Source organism: Labeo rohita, chromosome 9 (genome assembly GCF_022985175.1).
Source record: "Labeo rohita strain BAU-BD-2019 chromosome 9, IGBB_LRoh.1.0, whole genome shotgun sequence".
Taxonomy (NCBI): Eukaryota; Metazoa; Chordata; class Actinopteri; order Cypriniformes; family Cyprinidae; genus Labeo; species Labeo rohita.
This window is the reverse complement of record NC_066877.1, coordinates 25,017,146-25,036,686: the sequence shown is the minus strand read 5'-3', so window position 1 is coordinate 25,036,686 and position 19,541 is coordinate 25,017,146. Positions and strand designations below refer to the sequence as shown.

The 19,541-nt window shown below is 34.8% G+C and overlaps 1 protein-coding gene across 1 annotated transcript; it reads left to right on the top strand.

Annotated features, from left to right (window-relative positions):
• Positions 1–52: 52 nt before the first annotated feature.
• ralba (v-ral simian leukemia viral oncogene homolog Ba (ras related)) lies at positions 53–18,626 on the top strand. Its single transcript, XM_051119348.1, has 5 exons — positions 53–216; positions 14,585–14,754; positions 14,870–15,078; positions 15,213–15,390; positions 17,537–18,626. The coding sequence occupies exons 2-5, from the start codon at positions 14,641–14,643 to the stop codon at positions 17,657–17,659; spliced, it is 624 nt and encodes a 207-aa protein (XP_050975305.1). The 5' UTR covers positions 53–216; positions 14,585–14,640; the 3' UTR covers positions 17,660–18,626.
• The last annotated feature ends 915 nt before the right edge of the window (positions 18,627–19,541 follow it).

The following is a 19,541-nucleotide window of genomic DNA, read 5'->3' as shown; positions in this document are numbered from 1 at the left end:
GATCAGTTCATGACATCATATCCTGTTCATCCCCCACCCAGAAGGCGGATTTTATGGGTACTGAGGTCATATCCTGTTCATTTGCATGTCCTGAGGGTGGGGTATATGGCAGCAACGACAGCTTAAGAGAAACTACAGGGTGTATGACTAGAAACAGGCGATTAATGCGTTCCGCAAGATAGCATAAGAGACTGTGGAGGACAAAGTCACCGAGAGGTAATGCGTCTTTATTTGTGTATCTATTTATTCATGCTTTGTTTTTTAATTTTAGAAAAAAAAAAACACTCCAGCTCGAGCTTTTGTTACTGGTCGACAGGCAGTTATTACAAGTCTCTGTGGGCATATTTTACTCTGAAGTGTCAGCTGAATAAGACGTGCAACCGTTATAATTATTTCCCTGTATGGGTTAGTTCGACCCAGCTGATGGCTGATCACGAGAGACGGGCGTTTTTGCGGATGTTGCGCGTGTTGGATTGCTGTGAAGGTTTATTTTCATAGACCCAACGTGGGTGTGCTGCTTACAGCGTGTGTGAATCAAAGATATTAGACCTTTTTATTAAATAGCGTACAGCATCTTTACCTTGAATTGTTTTCTTTCTTTCTTTTCTTTTTTTTTTTTTTTTAAGTGAAATTAGGTGCTAATACTTGGAAATATTGCTTATTAACCTCACTGGGTTAATTAAATATTAGCCTATATGACCTTATTTTCAGTTCAGTTTCTGTAGAGACCCTGGTACAAGAATTGGGATATGCCTAAGAGCACTTTAAACACTAAATACACGTATACATTAAACACACTAAAACTGTTTTTGTCAAAAACTTAATTTATTCTAAAAATATGCCAAAGGAAGCTGTCATCAGTCAGAGCTTGATGTTTGGGACCAAATATTAGTTTGTAGCTAGTGATAAACTTGTATTTCCTATAAAATAAAGAAAACAATAGGTAGCATGATTGCATGGTTTGTGGGGTTGTACTTCCTTTTTTTTTTGTTTTTTTTTTGTTCTTTGTTTTGCATAATAAATGGTATTTTTTGGGACACCAAAGTGTACTGTATTTGTAAAATGTGTCACTTTTCTTTCATTTGTTTGGGAAGAGTTGTGTCCATTTTACTTTATACTCATTCTTCAGGAACTGTTGTGCCTTGCTTTCTATATTCACCTAATATTGTGTAATAGTAAATTACATACTGGTACAAATGGAGCACATGAAGCCATTATGTACGTTTCTCTTTCTCACTCTCACTTTTTTATGCATGCATGCATCTCAACTGTTGAAAATTAAATCTTTTGACTTTTACAATCCATCTTTAGCAAATCAACTTGCTTGTTTGACCATGATAAATGGTTGTAAATATGTACTATGTATCTCCTTAGTACTTTGAAATATGGATTTAGATGTCCTTGTATCCAGCATAACCTTGAAAGCAGGCCTGCATGTAGGCATATCTTGAGCAGAATCTGTTATGTCAGTACTTTGGATAGGTTTGTTTTTATTTCATATTCTGAGCTGTCACATTTTTTCACCCTCTTTTCCTCTAGGGTGTTTGGGTGTAACCTCATTGCCTGTGGTGACTGTGCCCTTATCACTTTCAGTATGGGAGTTGTAAAGTCATGGCCCAGTTAGTTTATTATTATTATTATTATTATTATTATTATTATTATTGTTTTATATAATATTGTAGAAATACCCCTATCAACTCCCTGTTGTATCTGTTCATGTTTTTGAACTTTTACATTTTAATACCATTATTGATTGTAGTTTGATTTTTAGCTGGAAAGCTGTGATGTACATATATGTGACCCTGGACCACAAAACCAGTCATAAGTAGCATTGGTATATTTGTAGCAATAGCCAAAAACACATTGTAAGGGTCAAAATTATAGATTTTTCTTTTATGCGTAAAATCCTTAGGATGTTAAGTAAAAATCATGTTCCATGTAGATATTTAGTAGATTTCCTACTGTAAATATATAAAAACTTCATTTTTGATTAGTAATTTGCATTGCTAAGAACTTCATTTGGATGATTTTTCTCAATATTTTGATTCCAAAATTGACCCTTATGACTGGTTTTGTGGTCCAGGGTCACATATACAGTACCATATTATCAAAAGATTATGTATAAGTCTTTGTGCATTACAATGCAGTGAAATAATGTGGATGATGGGGCCTGCACAACAGGTTTCTGTTTATCTTTTAGGTGGCTAGAAATTGAGTTGGCTAGTTTATCGTGGAAACAAGGAAGCCTCTGGGTTCAACATACTACTCACCTGTCTGAAGCTTGTACTGGTTAATTAGTTTACCGTACTCCGTTCCAGACATAATCTGTCTATTAGTTTGACTTTAGCAAGCTCTTTAAGTGATTCCCAACCAGGGTTGTGTGTACGCTGTTGGGTACTTGAGCAGGTTTTATTAGTATTTGCAGATATTTTGACTTTTTGTTTCCTGTACTCATATCTTATTAAAATCTACACGCATGACTGTATGTTTGCTTGTAGTTTTGGACTTTTCTGATTGCTCCCTAAACTGCAAAAAGAGTCTCAAACAATCTCAAGTGTCACAGTTAAAAAAAAAAAAAAAAGAGGGTGGTGTTGTGAAAATGGCACTTGTAATATAGATATTTCATATAGATATGTATCTGCTTTGGTATGGATGAAGGAGTGCTTGAGGCTCACTGATGAGGTTGTTGGAGACATAAGACAAAAGAGGTTGGCAAAGACTAGTTTAGAATTTGAGAATGGCTATATAATAAGCATTCATGCTGAATATTCACTGTTTTGTTAGTAATCACCTGGTCAGATGCTTTTTCATTGTTTTTCAACAAAACATCCAGCTATAACAGTGAAGTCCTGTGTCTCTGCTCAGTTTATTATAGGATTAAGTTTTCGACTCAATAGGATTAAACCTAATTCTAGAAGACTGAGCAAACATTCCCAATATCTCAGTCATAAAATTTTGCAGATGTCATGTTGATGTGTAACTGTTGACCCTGTTGGTGTAGAATTTCGTCTGATTACTGGAAAAATATGGACAGAAATGTTGAATCATTGATTTTGTGTCTGTCTTTTTATTTTATTATATTGAACTGTAGGTTATGTTTCATTACAATATTGCCTTGAAATACCCTGTTTGCACTCACATAGGGCTGGGATTTGTTTAATGTTTATGAAATAAGTTATGCTTATCAAGGCTGGATTTATTTGATTAAAAATACAGTAATATTGTGAAATATTATGCTGGTTATGTGCATGATTATATGTGGGTTTGATACTCAAGAAACGTTTCTTCTTATTATTAAATTTGAAAACAGTTATGCTGCTTAATGTATATTATTTTTTGGAGCTGTGATTGATTCAAAAGAACAGCATCTATTTTAAAAACAACTTGACCTCAAACTTTTGAACAGTGATTCATCGGTGCATTTCAATGTATTTTTGTCAGTAGCACTATACATTTCTTATTCGCGTGTAAAACTCACACTTTAATGTTTTAGAACTGTGCTTTTTCTGAAAATCTGCTTTCCACTAGTCATAGCACTCTGAGGTCAATCAGGGAACTTTTTGAAGAAACGCACATCAACCTAGCCAACTTGTTGAATGTCAACAGTTTCCCTTAGTTTCTCTTTTGCCAGGCCTTGTGGAAAAAAAATGTATAAAGGGCAAGTTCTGCTTTTTATTATAGACCATCTCATACCATCATTAGTATGTTCTGTGCACTTCCTCATAGGTGAGAGGTGCTGATTTGCTGCATGCCCCAACACGATAGCAAATTCTGTTTGGCAAAATGTACTTTTTGGGTGACCTTTAATTTGCTACAGCACTCTTTCTTATAGAAACTCTTATTATTCTGGCATATTGTTCTGACATTGTTAATGTTACTGTCATTGCTCACTTTATAATTTATGATTCTTATGTAATCTGAATTTGCAGAGAGCCAACTAGTCATACCGATGGGGAATGTGGAGCCAGAAGTTAGTTCAGTAATTTGTCTCTTGGTTTTGACTTTGTGCTCCTAAATGCTCCCACATGGGATGTTTCTCTTGGCCTGCGTACCCCTTGAGAGTCTGTGTCTGTGGGTATGTGATTAAAAGGCTTTGAGATAAACACAGAGGAGACCGCTGTGAGGTTAAGTCCATCTTTTATGGGATGTTTGGTGGGGTAGATTATTCCGTTCATTAGCTGCATTGAAGTTTTTGCCAACTTTATATATTATTGCTTATAATTAGAGTTCAACCAGTAATGCATTTTGCCCGTAATTAGAAAAGAGCTTAATAATCTCAGTTACTACCAGATGCCTTTCAGTGTTCGCTCATGAACAATACCCTAAGTATAACATTCATTAATCAATTGTCACAGATTTCTAAAATTCCTGTTCGCAGATGGGTTGCATAAGGTTTTATCTGTAAATTATTTGGATGAAAAATTCTTTGTGTCTGCCTAACACTTAAACAGATTATTTTCCCTCCCTGTAAGTGAAATGGAGAGATACTTGAGATGGTTTATTTCACTTGCTCTGGAGAATGTTTTCGCAGCGCTGTTGAAATCAATTCCTCCTTTCCCACAGAGCAGGGAGTAGCAGTATGTTGGCAATGATTTGATATGGGGGAAAATAGGGCAAGATGGAAAATGTTCACATTTTTAAAACATTCTGTCTGCTTATTAGATGGAGAATGTCTTGGCTACTTTTGCTTGTTTATTCATGTTATAATAAATACTCTTTAAGCAGCTATGCGTAAAGAGATTGTCCACTGGAAGAGCTTAACATCTCTCCATGCCTGGTTTGGATAACAACATGGCAGTACGGTCCCAGTTCATCACCATGGCCTTTATATATCTGAATGAAGCCTCTGTGTCCCAGCTCTGGATGGTTAGTATTCAGCAGAGATGCTCACCTTAAGTGTGAGGGAGAAACAAGCTCCTCAGACAACAGATCCTTTGCTTTTTGCACACACTAAGCATGTTTTTGTAGTTAATTCGTAACTTATCAAATCTGGCATTTTGTATCAGCAATCTTGTTTGAGGAAAGTCTGTACCTCTGAAAAGAAACATTATTTTAAACATGATGAATGCTTGCAGGAGAGTATAACTGTCCACACAAGCTTTTGGAGCCTGAAGTGCTCTTTTATTCATACTCTTAAATGCCAAGAAATTTGGCAATGTTGTTCTGTAATTTTGTTTGTAGAATCAAAAAAGAGACTATAAAAGAAGACCCAAAGGTCCAGGTATTGATGGAAGCCATGACTTGTAAAACTGTTCTCTTTTCTGTCATGCTTTATCTGTTACTAATTATTTTTTTTTATTTTTATTTTTTTAAAAGAGAGAGATTACGCTTTTCCCTAAATATGTTGACATCTGCTTCTCATTTGGGAGATGTAGGTTGCATTCAAAACAAAAATAAGATGCTCATCCTAAGGTTTTTTTTATTTCTGTAATAAATAGGTATAGATCTAGGTTTGGCAGGCTTGTTTAGAGGAAAATGAGTTGTGCAATATGTAATAAATTTAAAACTTAATCTTTCTTTAAACATACCACACATATGTATCCGTATACCAACCCAGGATCATTGGTGAAGCTGTGGCGACATTTAGACACTTTCTATGTGAAATGTCCACTGAGTGGGTTTAAAAGCACATTCAGTTTTATCTGAAAAAAAAAAAGATGGACATGAAGCTGACAGCAAACATATATACATATACATGCACACAACGATTTTTAAAAATATATGCATGTATGTGTGTGGGTCAAAGACAAAAAAGGGTTTGAGCATAAAAACAAAGTGTTTTTTGGAAAAACAACACTGCTTTAAAATGTTGTTGTTTTTCCAAAAAATACTAACTTTTTTTTATTTAATTTAATAGCATTTTTGTTTTTGTTTTTTCTAAACAAAAAATAAATATAATACATTTTCCCCTAATTTACAGAAGACACCCACTAAAATGTCATTTAGTGTAACAATCTTGTCAGGCATATTTACAACAAAAGTCAATTTATGACATTAAAAGATGAATTATTTTCACCCCAAATACTAATTAGTTGTAATTCTTTTTTTTTTTTTTTTTTTTTTTTTTTTTTGCCCATTTGTCAGTAAGAATTTTTTACTCATTTAAAACACAATAAAATTTAATAAGCTCCCTTATTCTTTAATATATTTTAATGTACAAGTCAGAATAAGCATGTTTTTGAATTTTTACATAAATATTGTTACACTGAATGAGAATGTAATCTTATTTCAACCAAATTTTGACATTTTATTCTCCAAAAACTTATTTGAAACCTTAAAAATAGACACTACTTGCGTTTAATGTGCTTTCTATGGACATAAAATCATTTTTGTAAATTTCTTTTGACGTGGACATCTTAATATCTTTGACCCTTGTGTATTTACAAATACAGTAGTCAACATTTGAAGTGGATCACAACAGTTCATCAAAGTTGTCCTAAGACAAGAACAACAAATTTGATGAACGGTTTTGATCTGCTTCAAATGTTGACTAATGTACATAATAAATATACACAGCACACACATGTGACCCTGGACCACAAAACCAGTCACAAGTAGCACGGGTATATTTGTAGCAGTAGCAAAGAATACATTATATGTGTCAAAATTATGTTTTTGTTTTTTTTTGCCGAAGATCATTAGGATGTTAAGTAAAGATTAAATAAATGATTCCTCAGATTCTGCAAAATATTGTCCTAGCAAACCATACATCAATGGAAACCATATTTATTCAGCTATCAGATGATGTATAAATCTCAATTTTAAAAAATTGACCCTTATGACTGGTTTTGTGGTCCAGGGTCACATGTAAACATAAACTTTTCTTTTGGATGTGATTATTTGCGATTAATCGTTTGACAGCCCTAGACTGAAATGAAATGTCCAGTCAGTGGTGCTAAAAGTTTAATGGTCTATCACATTTGAAAATAATGTGCCTTCTACTGTACACTATATTCTATCCTAAACCTGAAAGCTGATGGTTTAAAAAAAACAAGCAAAGATAAAATAAATACGCATTTCCTAAAATTCAGGCGTGTTTGCTTAAAAGGTGGTCATACATTTCTATAGGTGTTTCCTAATCAAAATAGTTTTTTAATTTCATATATTAATCATCATATATTTTAGGACCAGAAAAAGAATCACATTTTCCTTGAGTTGGTCTAGTAGCATAATCACACCCTTTTGTAAGGGCATGTGCGTTACATGAAGTTTAAAAAAAATAGGCCTATGATGCAGTTTGGCAAGAAAGTCCCGTGAATATATGAGAGGTAAATAGTTATGTCAGAGTGGTCTGTCATTGTCTTTTTTGCTAGTGTATTATAGTTTTACATTTCAAATAGCAGTTAATAGCAGTTTACTGCTATTGCACTTACTGAAATGTATCATACCTTTGGTGTAGCTGTTTTATTTTGAGCTGTGCTTCAGGAAAGATCTGAAGAGAACGCTTTCTGCCTCTCACATGTGTATAGAATAAATAAAACATATATTTTGTTTACCCTAGGGGTCGACCGATATGTGTTTTTCAGGGCCGATGCCGATACCGATTATTACAGATCACATGCACCGATAAACGATATTTTGAACCGATATGTGTCAAAATACAAATGTCACATTTTTTGTCAACACAGTAGCTTAGGAAAAGCTGAAAACAAAAATTACATTTGCCATTTAAAATTATAAGCAAAAGAACAAATCCGTTGGCTTATAGCCATGACGAAATTAAATAACTTTTAACGAAAAAATGTCCCGACGTCGATTTCAGCGTCTCTCCCACAAAGGAAAATATATATAAATACAACAACAAGTAGTAATAGACTAAATGATAGATGTCGGTTTCTTAACAGTAAACTGACCATTTTCTAGTCCAAGCTGAACGTCCTTCAAGGACAGCGCATCCACACTTTGCTCGGCCATGTGCCATCCTCTGTCTGTACAGCCCGCTCTGATGACCGTTATGCAAATCCTGCGTGCACAGACCTTGCCAATAAAATGCGCCGCAGTCCATGCGTGCATAACAGTCATGAGCGCAGGCCGTACAGGTGCTCTATAAGAATGAGTAAAGCCAAAGACTAAAGGACAGACATGCTGTTCAGAAAGGACGTCGGGAAAAGGAGATTATTACACCGCCTGCTCCCGTCCAAATTACACCAGAGTTACCGACCGCTACCGCGTTTTGTTTGTAAATTTATTCCCGCGTCGCAAAAAATCTGGTCGAGTCCCGCGGGAATGCAGACCTCTAGTATACGGTCCTACTTTTGATTAATTCATCCAAACTTTGATGACTCATCCAAACTTTGAAAAATTCCGTGGCATTTAGTGTTAACAGTATACAGTACATTCCATTTATATGACTGGATTCCGCGATTCCGTCCGTGTTTTCCGCATCCGGGAAATCAAGATAACATTGAGGTGTTTTTGCAACTTCACCGTAAAGGATTGTGAATTACTAAAACACAATCAACTTCTGCTGCTGACTTACCTTTGAGAGACAAGTGATTACTGCCGCACGCTGCACGCAGCTCCAGCAAGCGCGTTCTGTCTGTGTCTTCACTTCCTTCAGCCTTGGAGTTGATTGGTCGGACTCGCGACTTCCAACAAATCTGATGCGCGGTGGGCGGAGACTGCTCTAGGGCACAGAGTGGTGAGCTCTGACAGGCTGCGTCGGAGCCAAAGAGCGCATTTCAAAAATAAATTATTTTTATCGGCAAATCGGTTTTGAAAATAACCGATTCCGATAATCGTGAAAATGCTTAATATCAGCGCCAATAATCGGTAGGGCCGATAATCGGTCGACCTCTAGTTTACCCACTGTTGCAGAATCAATGCTTATAACCTGCCTGTACTGGCTCATGGTATTTATTTGTACTGTATTTGTTCCCTCGCTTTACATTCCTTTTGCAGTACTCCAGGCTTAGGTCTCTGTTGCAGATGAGAGCTTATCTCTGCTCTCTGTTCCCAGCTGGCACTGGTCTCGAGGGTATGAGAGCGCACAGGGAAAGTATGCAGGGAAGTAAGTGTACGACGTGGAAGGGGAGAGAGGGGATGTTTGGAGTTCTGTCAGGCTTTGGCCCAGTTTTTCCTGCTGTTTTTCCCATCAATCTGGCAGGAAGTTCCAAACAAGCCTATCTTAGCAAAAAAAAAAAAAAAAAAAGTCATCTGGTTTCCTGTGGGTCAGATATTTCCTCTCGCACAGCGTGTCAGAGTGTCTATTTGGATCTTTGTGTGTGTGTGTTTATAGAATCCATTTCAGATTGATAACTTAAACTCATTTGTAGTTGTTGAAATATTTATTTTGCAATATTCTTTATGCAGTTTGCCTTTAGTACTATAACACTTACACCTAAAGGCTTAATTCAGCCAAAAATTAAAATTCTGTCATTAATTACTCACCCTCATGTCATTCCAAACCTGTAAGACCTTCATTTATCTTCGGAACACAAATTAAGGTATTTTTTTTTTAGCTTTCTGATCCGCCATAGACAGCAACACAACTACCATGTTCAAGGCCCAGAAAGGTAGTACGGACATTGTTAAAACAGTCCATGTTCCACCTTAATTTTATAAATCTTCGAGAATTTTATGCGCAATAAAAGTTAACAAAAATAACGACTAGGGTTGTCAAACGGTACCGGGTTCGGTACTGAAATTTTAAAAACATCCATTTCCCGCTCATATTTGAGCACTGTTGAGCCGATTTTTAAACATCGCTGATTGGCCATAGTGTTTGAGCGTTTGAAAGCCATGTGTGTCAGCGAATCCCTAATTCATCTGCGTAAAGACGGATCTGCTGACAGATGCGGCTTTCAAACGCTCCCATTGTGCTTATGTGTGAGTGCTCGGTGAGGAGCGTGATGCGCTTATCATTGTAGCCAATCACAGTCATGCCTGTTGAGCATGTGAACACTATGGCCGATCAGCGATGTTTAAAAATCGGCTCAACAGCTCTCAAATGTGAGCAGGAAATGGACGTTTTTAAAATTTCTGTACCGAAAGTAGCGAACCAGGTACCGTTTGACAACCCTAATAACGACTTTATTCAACAATTTCTTCTCTTCTGTGTCTTTAACGTGTTTACGAGAATACCACCAGGAGTGTTAAATCTAAGTTAAGTTCATATGGGTTTAATATTTAATGCAGCAAAACTGTATTTTATCATTAAGTATGTTACCTGAGAAATTAACCAAAGATTTAGTGTTGATAGCACTAACAAAAGTTGAGTTACAGGAACAACCGTTAAAGTGGCAAACACAATTAAGTGAAACAGTCACTTCCTTTTAGAAGGGATTGTACAACTTTAAAAAAGGAACTACACAGAAGGGGAAAAAAAATATGAGATAAAAGCTTTCTGTATGCCTATTATGTTATTCACTCAAGTGTAAACTACTAGTGTACTAGGTATTACATACAACTTTGTTTTTATTCTTGTGTGTCACATCCCAATCATTCTTAATAGTTAAAGCCTAATGGTGATGGTGTACAGTTAAAGTCAAAAGTTTACATACACCTTGCAGAGTCTGCAAAATGTTATTTTACCAAAATATAAGGGATCATACAAAATGCATGTTATTTTTTATTTAGTACTGACCTGAATAAGATATTTCACATAAAAGACGTTTACATATAGTCCACAAGAGAAAATAATAGTTGAATTAAAAAAAAAATAACCCCATTCAAAAGTTTGCATACACTTGATTCTTAATACTGTTCACGTATGCAACTATTACAGAAGGTTCAAACGCTCACTCAAAACACGATGCATTAAGGCCGGGTGGTGAAAACCTTTTGAATTTGAAGATCAGCATAAATGTAACTTATTTTGTCTTCTGGGAAACATGTGAGTGTCTTCTGTAGCTTCTGAAGGGCAGTACTAAATGAGAAGGGGGAAAAAAAAAAGACATTTAGGCAAAATAAGAAAAATGTACACCTCTTCATTTTGTTCAAAAGTTTACACCCCCAGCTCTTAAGGCATAGTGTTTCCTTCTGGAGCATCAGTGAGCGTTTGCACCTTCTGTAATAGTTGCATATGAGTCCCTCAGTTGTCCTCAGTGTGAAAAGATGGATCTCAAAATCATACAGTTGGAAAGGGTTCAAATATACAAAAATGCTGACAAATCAAAGAATTTGTGGGATTTACAGGATTATTCTGAAAAACAGTGGGCAGTTTAACTGTTCCGGACAAACAATCAAGCATATGTAAACTTTTGAACCTGGTCATTTTTATAAATTCAACTATTATTTTCTCCTATGGACTATGTAAACATCTTTTTTTGTGAAATATCTTATTCAGGTCAGTACTAAATAAAAAAAAAAAAAAAAAAAAAAAAACCATTTTTGTATGATCCTTTTTATTTTGGTTAAATTAACATTTAGCAGATTCTGCAAGGTATATGTGAACTTTTGACTTCAACTGTAGCTTGCACATTCTGTTTTCTTGGTTATCCTCCAAATGCTTTATCAGTGAATGAAGTGTGCCATATGACCTAATGCTGGCACTGTCACCTGCTCTGCTTTGCTCTGGCCTCTTCTTTATCTTTGTCTGAGCTCCTGACGTGTGCCATGATTGTTCCCAGCAGGCCTGCAATCAGAGAGGGTGAAGCTGAATAGGTCAGCTTGCCACTCCACTCAAGCAGAGGGCATCACCCTTTCTTGTGCATGAAATCAGTGACTCTTCTAAACTGGCATCCATTTAAACATCTAAAAATGAGAGAATCTGTGCTGCATGGGAATAGAGTCATCGCTGATCTCTGCACTTCTCCCTCAGCTGTAGAGAGGCACGCCGGCAACTGAAGAGCGCTCATCGCTTTTAGTGGCACGGCAGCTCCACAGGCCCTCCTCACAGGGGTTTGGTGATGAACGAGTGTAGCAGAATGTGGACAGTACTGAGGGAATCCTAATGAATTCCACCAGCCAGGGGAGGAGGAGGGCCGTCATTAATATTTCAGGTCCCTATCCCTCCGTACTTAAGAAGCGTGGATATGTAGGTCATATCTGCCATCATTGTAGTATGCTCAGCCCCTGTTTAACCCTGTTTAACTGGCATTTTCTGTAATGGCGATGATGCTGTTCACTGTGTTACACATTTGGATTTTACCAGTGAAATCTTTTGCCACTTGGGCCATATATTCTTGGTGCCGCTATCTTCAAAAAAAAAAAAAAAAAAAAAAAAAAAAAAAAGAAAGCCACTGACCTTATTTATTTATTTATTTATTTTATTATTATTTTTTAATTAAGTACTTATATTCAAAATTTTGGGGTCAGTTATTTATTTATTTAATTAAAAAAAAAATTTTGAAGAAAGAAATGAACACTTTAGCAAGGTTGCATTCAGGTGATCAAAAGTGGCAGATTTATATTGTTACAAAACATTTATATATTTAAATAAATGTTGTTCCTTTGTTCTTTCTGGAAAAATAATGTTCAAATATTAATCAGCAGAACTGTTTTTACCATTGATAATAATTAGAAATGTTACTTGAACAAAAAGGCACTAAAAAAACGTAGTGGCTGCTGAAAATTCAGCTTTGCCATGAGGAATAAATAGCATTTTAAAATATATTAAAATCAAATTAAAATAAGTTTTTGTAATAATATTTCACATTATTAGTTTGTACTATATTTGTGAATAAATAAATGCAGCAACAGTGAGGAATTTAAGCAATGTCTTTCAAAAATGATCTTGCTATTATGATACCCTGGGTTTTAGCGTGGTAAAAATTGTTTTACCAACTACCTTATTATCCCTTGTTTTTTTTTTTTTTTTTTTTTTTTTTTTTTTCTTCATACTGTCTACACCCAACATGACTGTAAAAAAAACTTAATCTATTACAGTTTATTTTACAATAGCCATATAAAAGTTTTTTTTTTTTTTTTTTTTTTTTTATTAAAAAACCTTTTATATGGCAGAAGTTGTCTTGTGTATTAGATTTTTTTTTTTTTTGGCATAAAACATTTAATTTATCGATTGTGTGATTTAAGTGTACTGACCTACTTTTGATTAATTCATCCAAACATTGACATTCCAAGATATTCCGTAATTACATTCCAAATTTTATGATTGGATTCCACAATTCAGTTTGTGTTTTCCGCCTCGCGGAAATCATAGGGTCCTAACTGTATAATTAAGGGCCACAAAGCATCTTAAATTGACATCTTTAAACAAGTCTTTGTTAGCGGATTCTTGTCTTCCTGCACACTGCCCCAGTTTCCTATTGAGGCATTTTTGGGACCAACAGGAACAATAGCTGGAAGCAGTGGGTCATGTTCTCCTTTCCTCTGCTTAAGAAGGCTAGAACGTTGTTTTGTGGTCTTCTCGTTATTCTCATATGGATGAATCATAACAAGATGCAGAATTAGTCCAGCTGTTTGGATTTCAGACTTAATTAAGCCTAATGAAGTATTATCCTCATTAATCAGTTATGGTTCGCCAAAGAAAATGCACCACATAAAATGGTACTCAAATAACACCTCAATAAATAATTTGGAAGTTCCACTAATTAGTGCACATTATGCATTATATACAATAATTTTTATTTGAAACTCATAAATTCAACATAATTAGCAAGCTTCACTATGCAATGTTCACAAGCAAGCTGTTGATGTGTTTAGTACTTTTTTTGAGATGTCGTATGTGTGGTATCATTGTATGGTAGTGATTTTTATTTTTTATTTTTACCACAAGATTTTACTTTCACAGATGAGTGTTTTCCCAAAAGAGTATGCAAATAATGTAAATAAAAATACCCACACGAATGTACAGTTCCATGTGATACTGATACAATGAAGTATATCATTATATATGACATGATAAATATTGTTCTGCGATGTGCTTCCCAAGTACATCATGGTATTGTATTTAAAGAATGCTTGGCAATTGTCTTCCTTTTATGGTTATTGTGGTATGGATCACCCTAGTAAATGATGGTGGTGGTGGTGGTGGGGGGGGGGGTTTGTAATATGTTTTTTTTGTAATATGTCAGTGGCAAGAGGAAGCCTCCAAAATAATTAGTTTCCCCTTAATAATGCTGAGCAATAAACCATTTTTATCTAACAGTGTTTTTTTTTTGGGGGGGGGGTAACAACAATAAATGTCTTAATTTGCATAATTTGTGTCTATTTATGGTGACATAGGGTAAATTTATTAAGACGTATGCCAAATGGACTACCATTACAATTGAATGTCTCTGCTAAAATGTATATGTTAATTCATGAATGCCTTGGATAAAAAAAGTAAAATGTTTGGATCCAGCAGGATGCAATTTATTTTACTGTATGATTTTTGTATAAAATCAAGAACTTTCTGACCCTGCATAGACAGCAATGTAATTGCCACGTTCAAAGGTCATAAAGGTAGCAAGGACATCGTTAAAATAGTCCAGGTGACATCAGTGGTTCAGCTGTAATTTTATGAAGCTGCAAGAATGTGCACAATTTGGAACAACATGAGGGCAATTCTGTAATAATGACAGAATTTTCATTTTTGGTGAGCTAGTCCTTTAAGAACCTTGATCCAAATGAAAGTTCAACTGCACACATGTGCTTGTGTTGATAGTTCAGCCTCTCCATAATAGTTTTTTTTTCTCCACAGGTGGTGCCAGCTGGTCTGTGGGCGTCTTGTGGTGTACCTGAAGAAGGCAATTAGATATGGCAGCCAATAAGAGTAAGGGTCAGAGCTCCCTCGCCCTGCACAAGGTCATTATGGTGGGCAGTGGAGGCGTAGGAAAGTCTGCTCTTACCCTTCAGTTTATGTATGATGAGGTAAGTCAACAGGTGGAGGATTTACTTACTCCATAAGCGTCAAAAATAAGCCAGTCTTCAAGATGCATTGCCTTGGTTTATTTAACACTTATTATTGCTATTTTCTCTCCCTCAGTTTGTTGAAGATTATGAACCCACAAAGGCCGACAGCTACAGGAAGAAAGTGGTGTTGGATGGAGAAGAGGTGCAGATTGACATTTTGGACACAGCTGGGCAGGAAGACTACGCGGCCATCCGAGACAACTATTTCCGTAGCGGAGAGGGTTTCCTGTTGGTGTTCTCCATAACAGAGCACGAGTCTTTCACAGCCACAGCAGAATTCAGGTCAGTGGACTTGCACCATTCTAGCTACTTTAAGCATAAGCTAGTGCAATCGGAAAATTGGATCTCCCGTTGTGACCTAGTATAGGCGGAAAATTGGATCACTCAACATTAAATGTGTCTGCGTGTGTTTACAGGGAGCAGATCCTGCGGGTTAAAGCTGAGGAGGATAAGATTCCATTGCTTTTGGTTGGAAACAAGTCAGACCTTGAGGATCGGAGACAGGTTTCTGTGGACGAGGCCAGGGGAAAAGCAGAAGAGTGGGGTGTGCAGTATGTAGAGACTTCTGCCAAGACAAGGGCCAATGTGGACAAGGTAATTTTGTGCCTGTGTTTTTTTTTTTATTTAGTTTCTAGATAGATACAGTTTAGACCAAAAGTTTACATACACATTGCAGAATGTGCAAAATGCTAATTATTTTACCAAAATAAGAAGGATCATACAAAATGCACGCTATATATATATATATATATATATATATATATTTTTTTTAGTACTGACCTGAATAAGATATTGCAAATTAAAGACGTTTACATATAGTCCACAAGAGAAAAAAATAGCTGAGTTTATAAAAAAAAAAAAAAATGACCCAGTTCTGAAGTTTACATATGCTTGATTCTTACCTGAATTATCCACATCCCTTTTTTTTTTCTTTAATGATAGTTGCTTATGAGTCCCTTGTTTGTCCTGAACAGTTAAACTACCTGCTGTTCTTCAGAAAAGTCTTTTAGGTCCCACAAATTTGGTTTTTCAGCATTTTTGTGTATTTGAACCCTTTCCAACAATGAATGTATGATTTTGACGTCCATTTTTTTTCACACTGAGGACAACTGAAGGACTCATATGCAACTATTACAGAAGATTCAAATGCTCACTGATGCTCCAAAAGGAAAAACTATGCATTAAGGGCCGGGGTGAAAACTATTGAACAGAATAAAGATGTGTACATTTTTCTTATTTTGCCTAAATCATATTTTTTCATTTAGTCCTTCAGAAGCTACAGAACATACTTAGATGTTTCCCGGAAAACAAAATAAGTTAAATTTATCCTGATCTTCAAATTTAAAAAGTTTTCCAGCTCTGAATGCATTGTTTTTCCTTCTGAAGCATCAGTGAGCTTTTGCACTTCCTGTAATAGTTGCATATGAGTCCCTCAGTTGTCCTCAGTGTGAAAAGATCTTATAATCATACAGTCATTGTTGGAAAGACTTCAAATACACAGAAATGCTAAAGAAAAAAAAACAAACAAAGAATTTGTAGGACCTGAAGGATTTTCTGAAGAACAAACAAGGGACTCATGAACAAGTATCACTAAAAAAACAAACAAAAAAAACATCTGAGTGTTCAGGTAACACAGTATTAAGAAAGTGTGTGTAAACTTTTGAACGGGGTCATTTTTATAAATTCAACTATTTTCTCTTGTGGACTATATGTAAACATCTTTTATGTGAAATATCTTATTCAGGTCAGTACTAAATATGAAATAACATGCATTTTGTATGATGCCTCTTGTTTTGGTAAAATAATTAACATTTTGCAGATTCTGCAAGGTGTATGTAAACTTTTGGCCTCAACTGTAGAATCAGTCTGGATTATTACATGTAGCGGAATCCAATTTAGAAATATTTTCTGTGTAATGCAGTTTCTGATGGAAGTATTTGTATTCTAGTACCATAAAATTACAGGAATAGTGGCTTTTCAGCAAACATAGAGCAAAATGTGCATTAAAGGGGTCATGAACTCTCTTTTTTTTTTTTTTTTTTATTATTATTATTTTGTACTGTTCTCTGAGGTCCACTTACAATGTTATCAAGATTTTAACATAAAAAAAATCATAATTCAGAAGTAATAGGCTATTTTCTGTCTCGTTTCGACCCTCCTCATTAGAACGCTCTGTTTGATTATGCATGACAGATTGTAGACTCAAAAGTAAATACCCACTGCTATTATTAGTTAACAGCTGTGCATGTTTGACAGATGCACGCTGATGTGTTTTAAGTTAAAAATGCATAAATGCATATCAAATGATGAAATCAAATAAAATCAACAAAAACAGTTACTCGCACTTGTGTTGCGACATTACTGTCGGATCCAATATAGTCGGCACAGCATCGTCTTTTATTTTCGATCTTTCTAAAAAACCTGTCAAAACATGCCTTGTTTAACGAATCCGTGGTAAAATGAAGTAAACAAAGGACCAAGTTCTTACTGACGTGGTCTGAAACTTCATTAAAGATAAAGCTGATCCACTCTTTACTAATGTTGGGATCAGAAAGAAGGCATTGCAATGACTGAAAACAACAACAACAACAACAACAAAAAAAGAATAGTCTGTTTATCTTTAATTCTGATTAGTAATTTTGAATGATTTTCATTTTAATTTTTTGCACTGCTCATTTTTGTCTGTATTCATTCATTTGAATAATCTTACTGAGTAATAATGAACCTTTTGTTTCCAAAGGTGTTTTTTGATCTAATGAGGGAAGTCCGTGCTAAAAAGATGTCAGAAAATAAGGACAAAAACGGGAAGGGAAAAAATAAGAAGAATAAGAAGAGCTTCAAAGAGCGATGCTGTTTACTTTGAACTACGTTTGGACTTTCCCCCACCAAATCTACTTGCAACTCTGTGGGAAACTCCATCAGAGCCCTTATTCTTTATTCAAATCAAAACTTGATTAGTAAGGTTTTGTACTGGTCAAGGTAAGCCTTCATCACAATCTTTCATTCCCTTAGTTCATTTCAAATAGCTAGACTAAGATTGAATGGTATGCATACTTTTTAACGAAAGACGACCACTATATGGCTACTGGTTGACGGCTGTGGCACTTTAGGACTTCGTAAAATGTAGTTGGCCAACATGCGCCCAACACTAACTTTATTGCTCTGTAATTTATCTCTCCCTGACAGTTTTAAGTAGAAATCCTCTTTAGTAGGCAAAGTTCTCTCTTCATATTTTGTATTGCACGCCTTTTAAGTATTCTTGTGTTAGGTTTTTTTAAAATCTAACCATTTTATTTCAACACCTGTTGAGACCATCAATGCATAGAGAGCAAGAAATGTTTTTGGAGATGTACTGTGGTTGAAAACTGAAAAGCACATTGGTATTGAGGACGGTGTGCTGAAACATGGACTAATAGTGCCACCTGGTGGTTCATAAATATCTTTACAGGAAGTCCTCATGCCTAACTGCACGTTGCTAACCTCTGTGAACTTATCTGCCTTTATGCTTTTGTGTTTTATTAAAATATTTTTGTAGGACTTGTTACATTTCCACCACTGTCTTATGAGAAGAATGTATTCTGTGTGAAAATGTGCCAACGAGCACTGTAACTAAAAGCGCTTCGCTGCATTTTCAGACTGAACGTAAGACACGTTTTATTCAGTGTTTGTTTAGCACTCTGAACTCGGAGCTGCGGTTTCACCAGTAATTTAAAACTGCTCTTTTATACAAATGTCACCTAACCTAGACTGCAATTTGTATTGTAGTTTTCCACTGGCTTTTAGAAGAAAAACTTCAAAGTATGTTGCCAAATAAACATTTTTTTTTTCTCCTTTGTATCACTTGGTTTTCACTTCTAGGAATGAATGAATTTGAACAATCTAACATGATACCTGACATGGAAATCCCAAGCAATTTTTATAAAGTGTTTGTCAAACAATCCTTATGAAGTAATAGCTGTGGTACAGATATTATAACTTTACTGTTTTACAGTTAGCAGTTAGTTATTTAAATTTAACTGTAAAAATGTTATTAATGGCAGATAATTTAGTAAATTATGTAATCTTAATAATAGTTTTTTTGTTTTGTCTTTATTATTATTACGTTTATTATTGTTGTTGTTTATAGACCATTTCGCTAGATGAACTCTGGTCCAGAAGCACTTCCTGTTTTTTTTTTTTCACATATACAAATACATCTTAAAGGTGCTAATGTAACATTTTCATCCAGTCAATTTATTGTTATTAGAAATTATTTAAATCATTTTGCGATGTAATGTTTTTATCGTAATAATAGTATTATTATTATTATTATTATTAGTCTCTAGTTATTGTTTATATAAGTTTATGAAAGTTATTTGATTTATTTTCATTATCGTTATTATTATTATTATTATTATTATTATTATTATTAGATTATCTATCTATCTATCTATCTATCTATCTATCTATCTTAAACAGCAGTTTATTGTTCTATTATACAATCAACGTTTTATTTGTTATATTAATAACAATTTTTTAAATAATTGTGATTTGTTGTGTTGCTGTTTTTGTTGTTTGTTTTATTACAAAAATATTGTATTATTATTATTATTATTATTATTATTAATTATAATTTTCAAATTTATTTAAACATTTATATCATTTTTATTGTTAGTTTAATCTTCAGTAATTTACTGATCAATTTTATTATTATTTGATGATGATTATTATTATTATTATTATTATTATTTATAGAAGGTATTTAA

Coding starts and splice junctions, on each gene's coding strand:
- ralba (XM_051119348.1), top strand. CDS start 14,641: ATGGCAGCCAATAAGAGTAAGGGTCAGAGCTCCCTCGCCCTGCACAAG. Junction 15,079..15,212: donor ACAGCCACAGCAGAATTCAG/GTCAGTGGACTT, acceptor GTGTGTTTACAG/GGAGCAGATCCTGCGGGTTA. Junction 15,391..17,536: donor CAAGGGCCAATGTGGACAAG/GTAATTTTGTGC, acceptor TTGTTTCCAAAG/GTGTTTTTTGATCTAATGAG.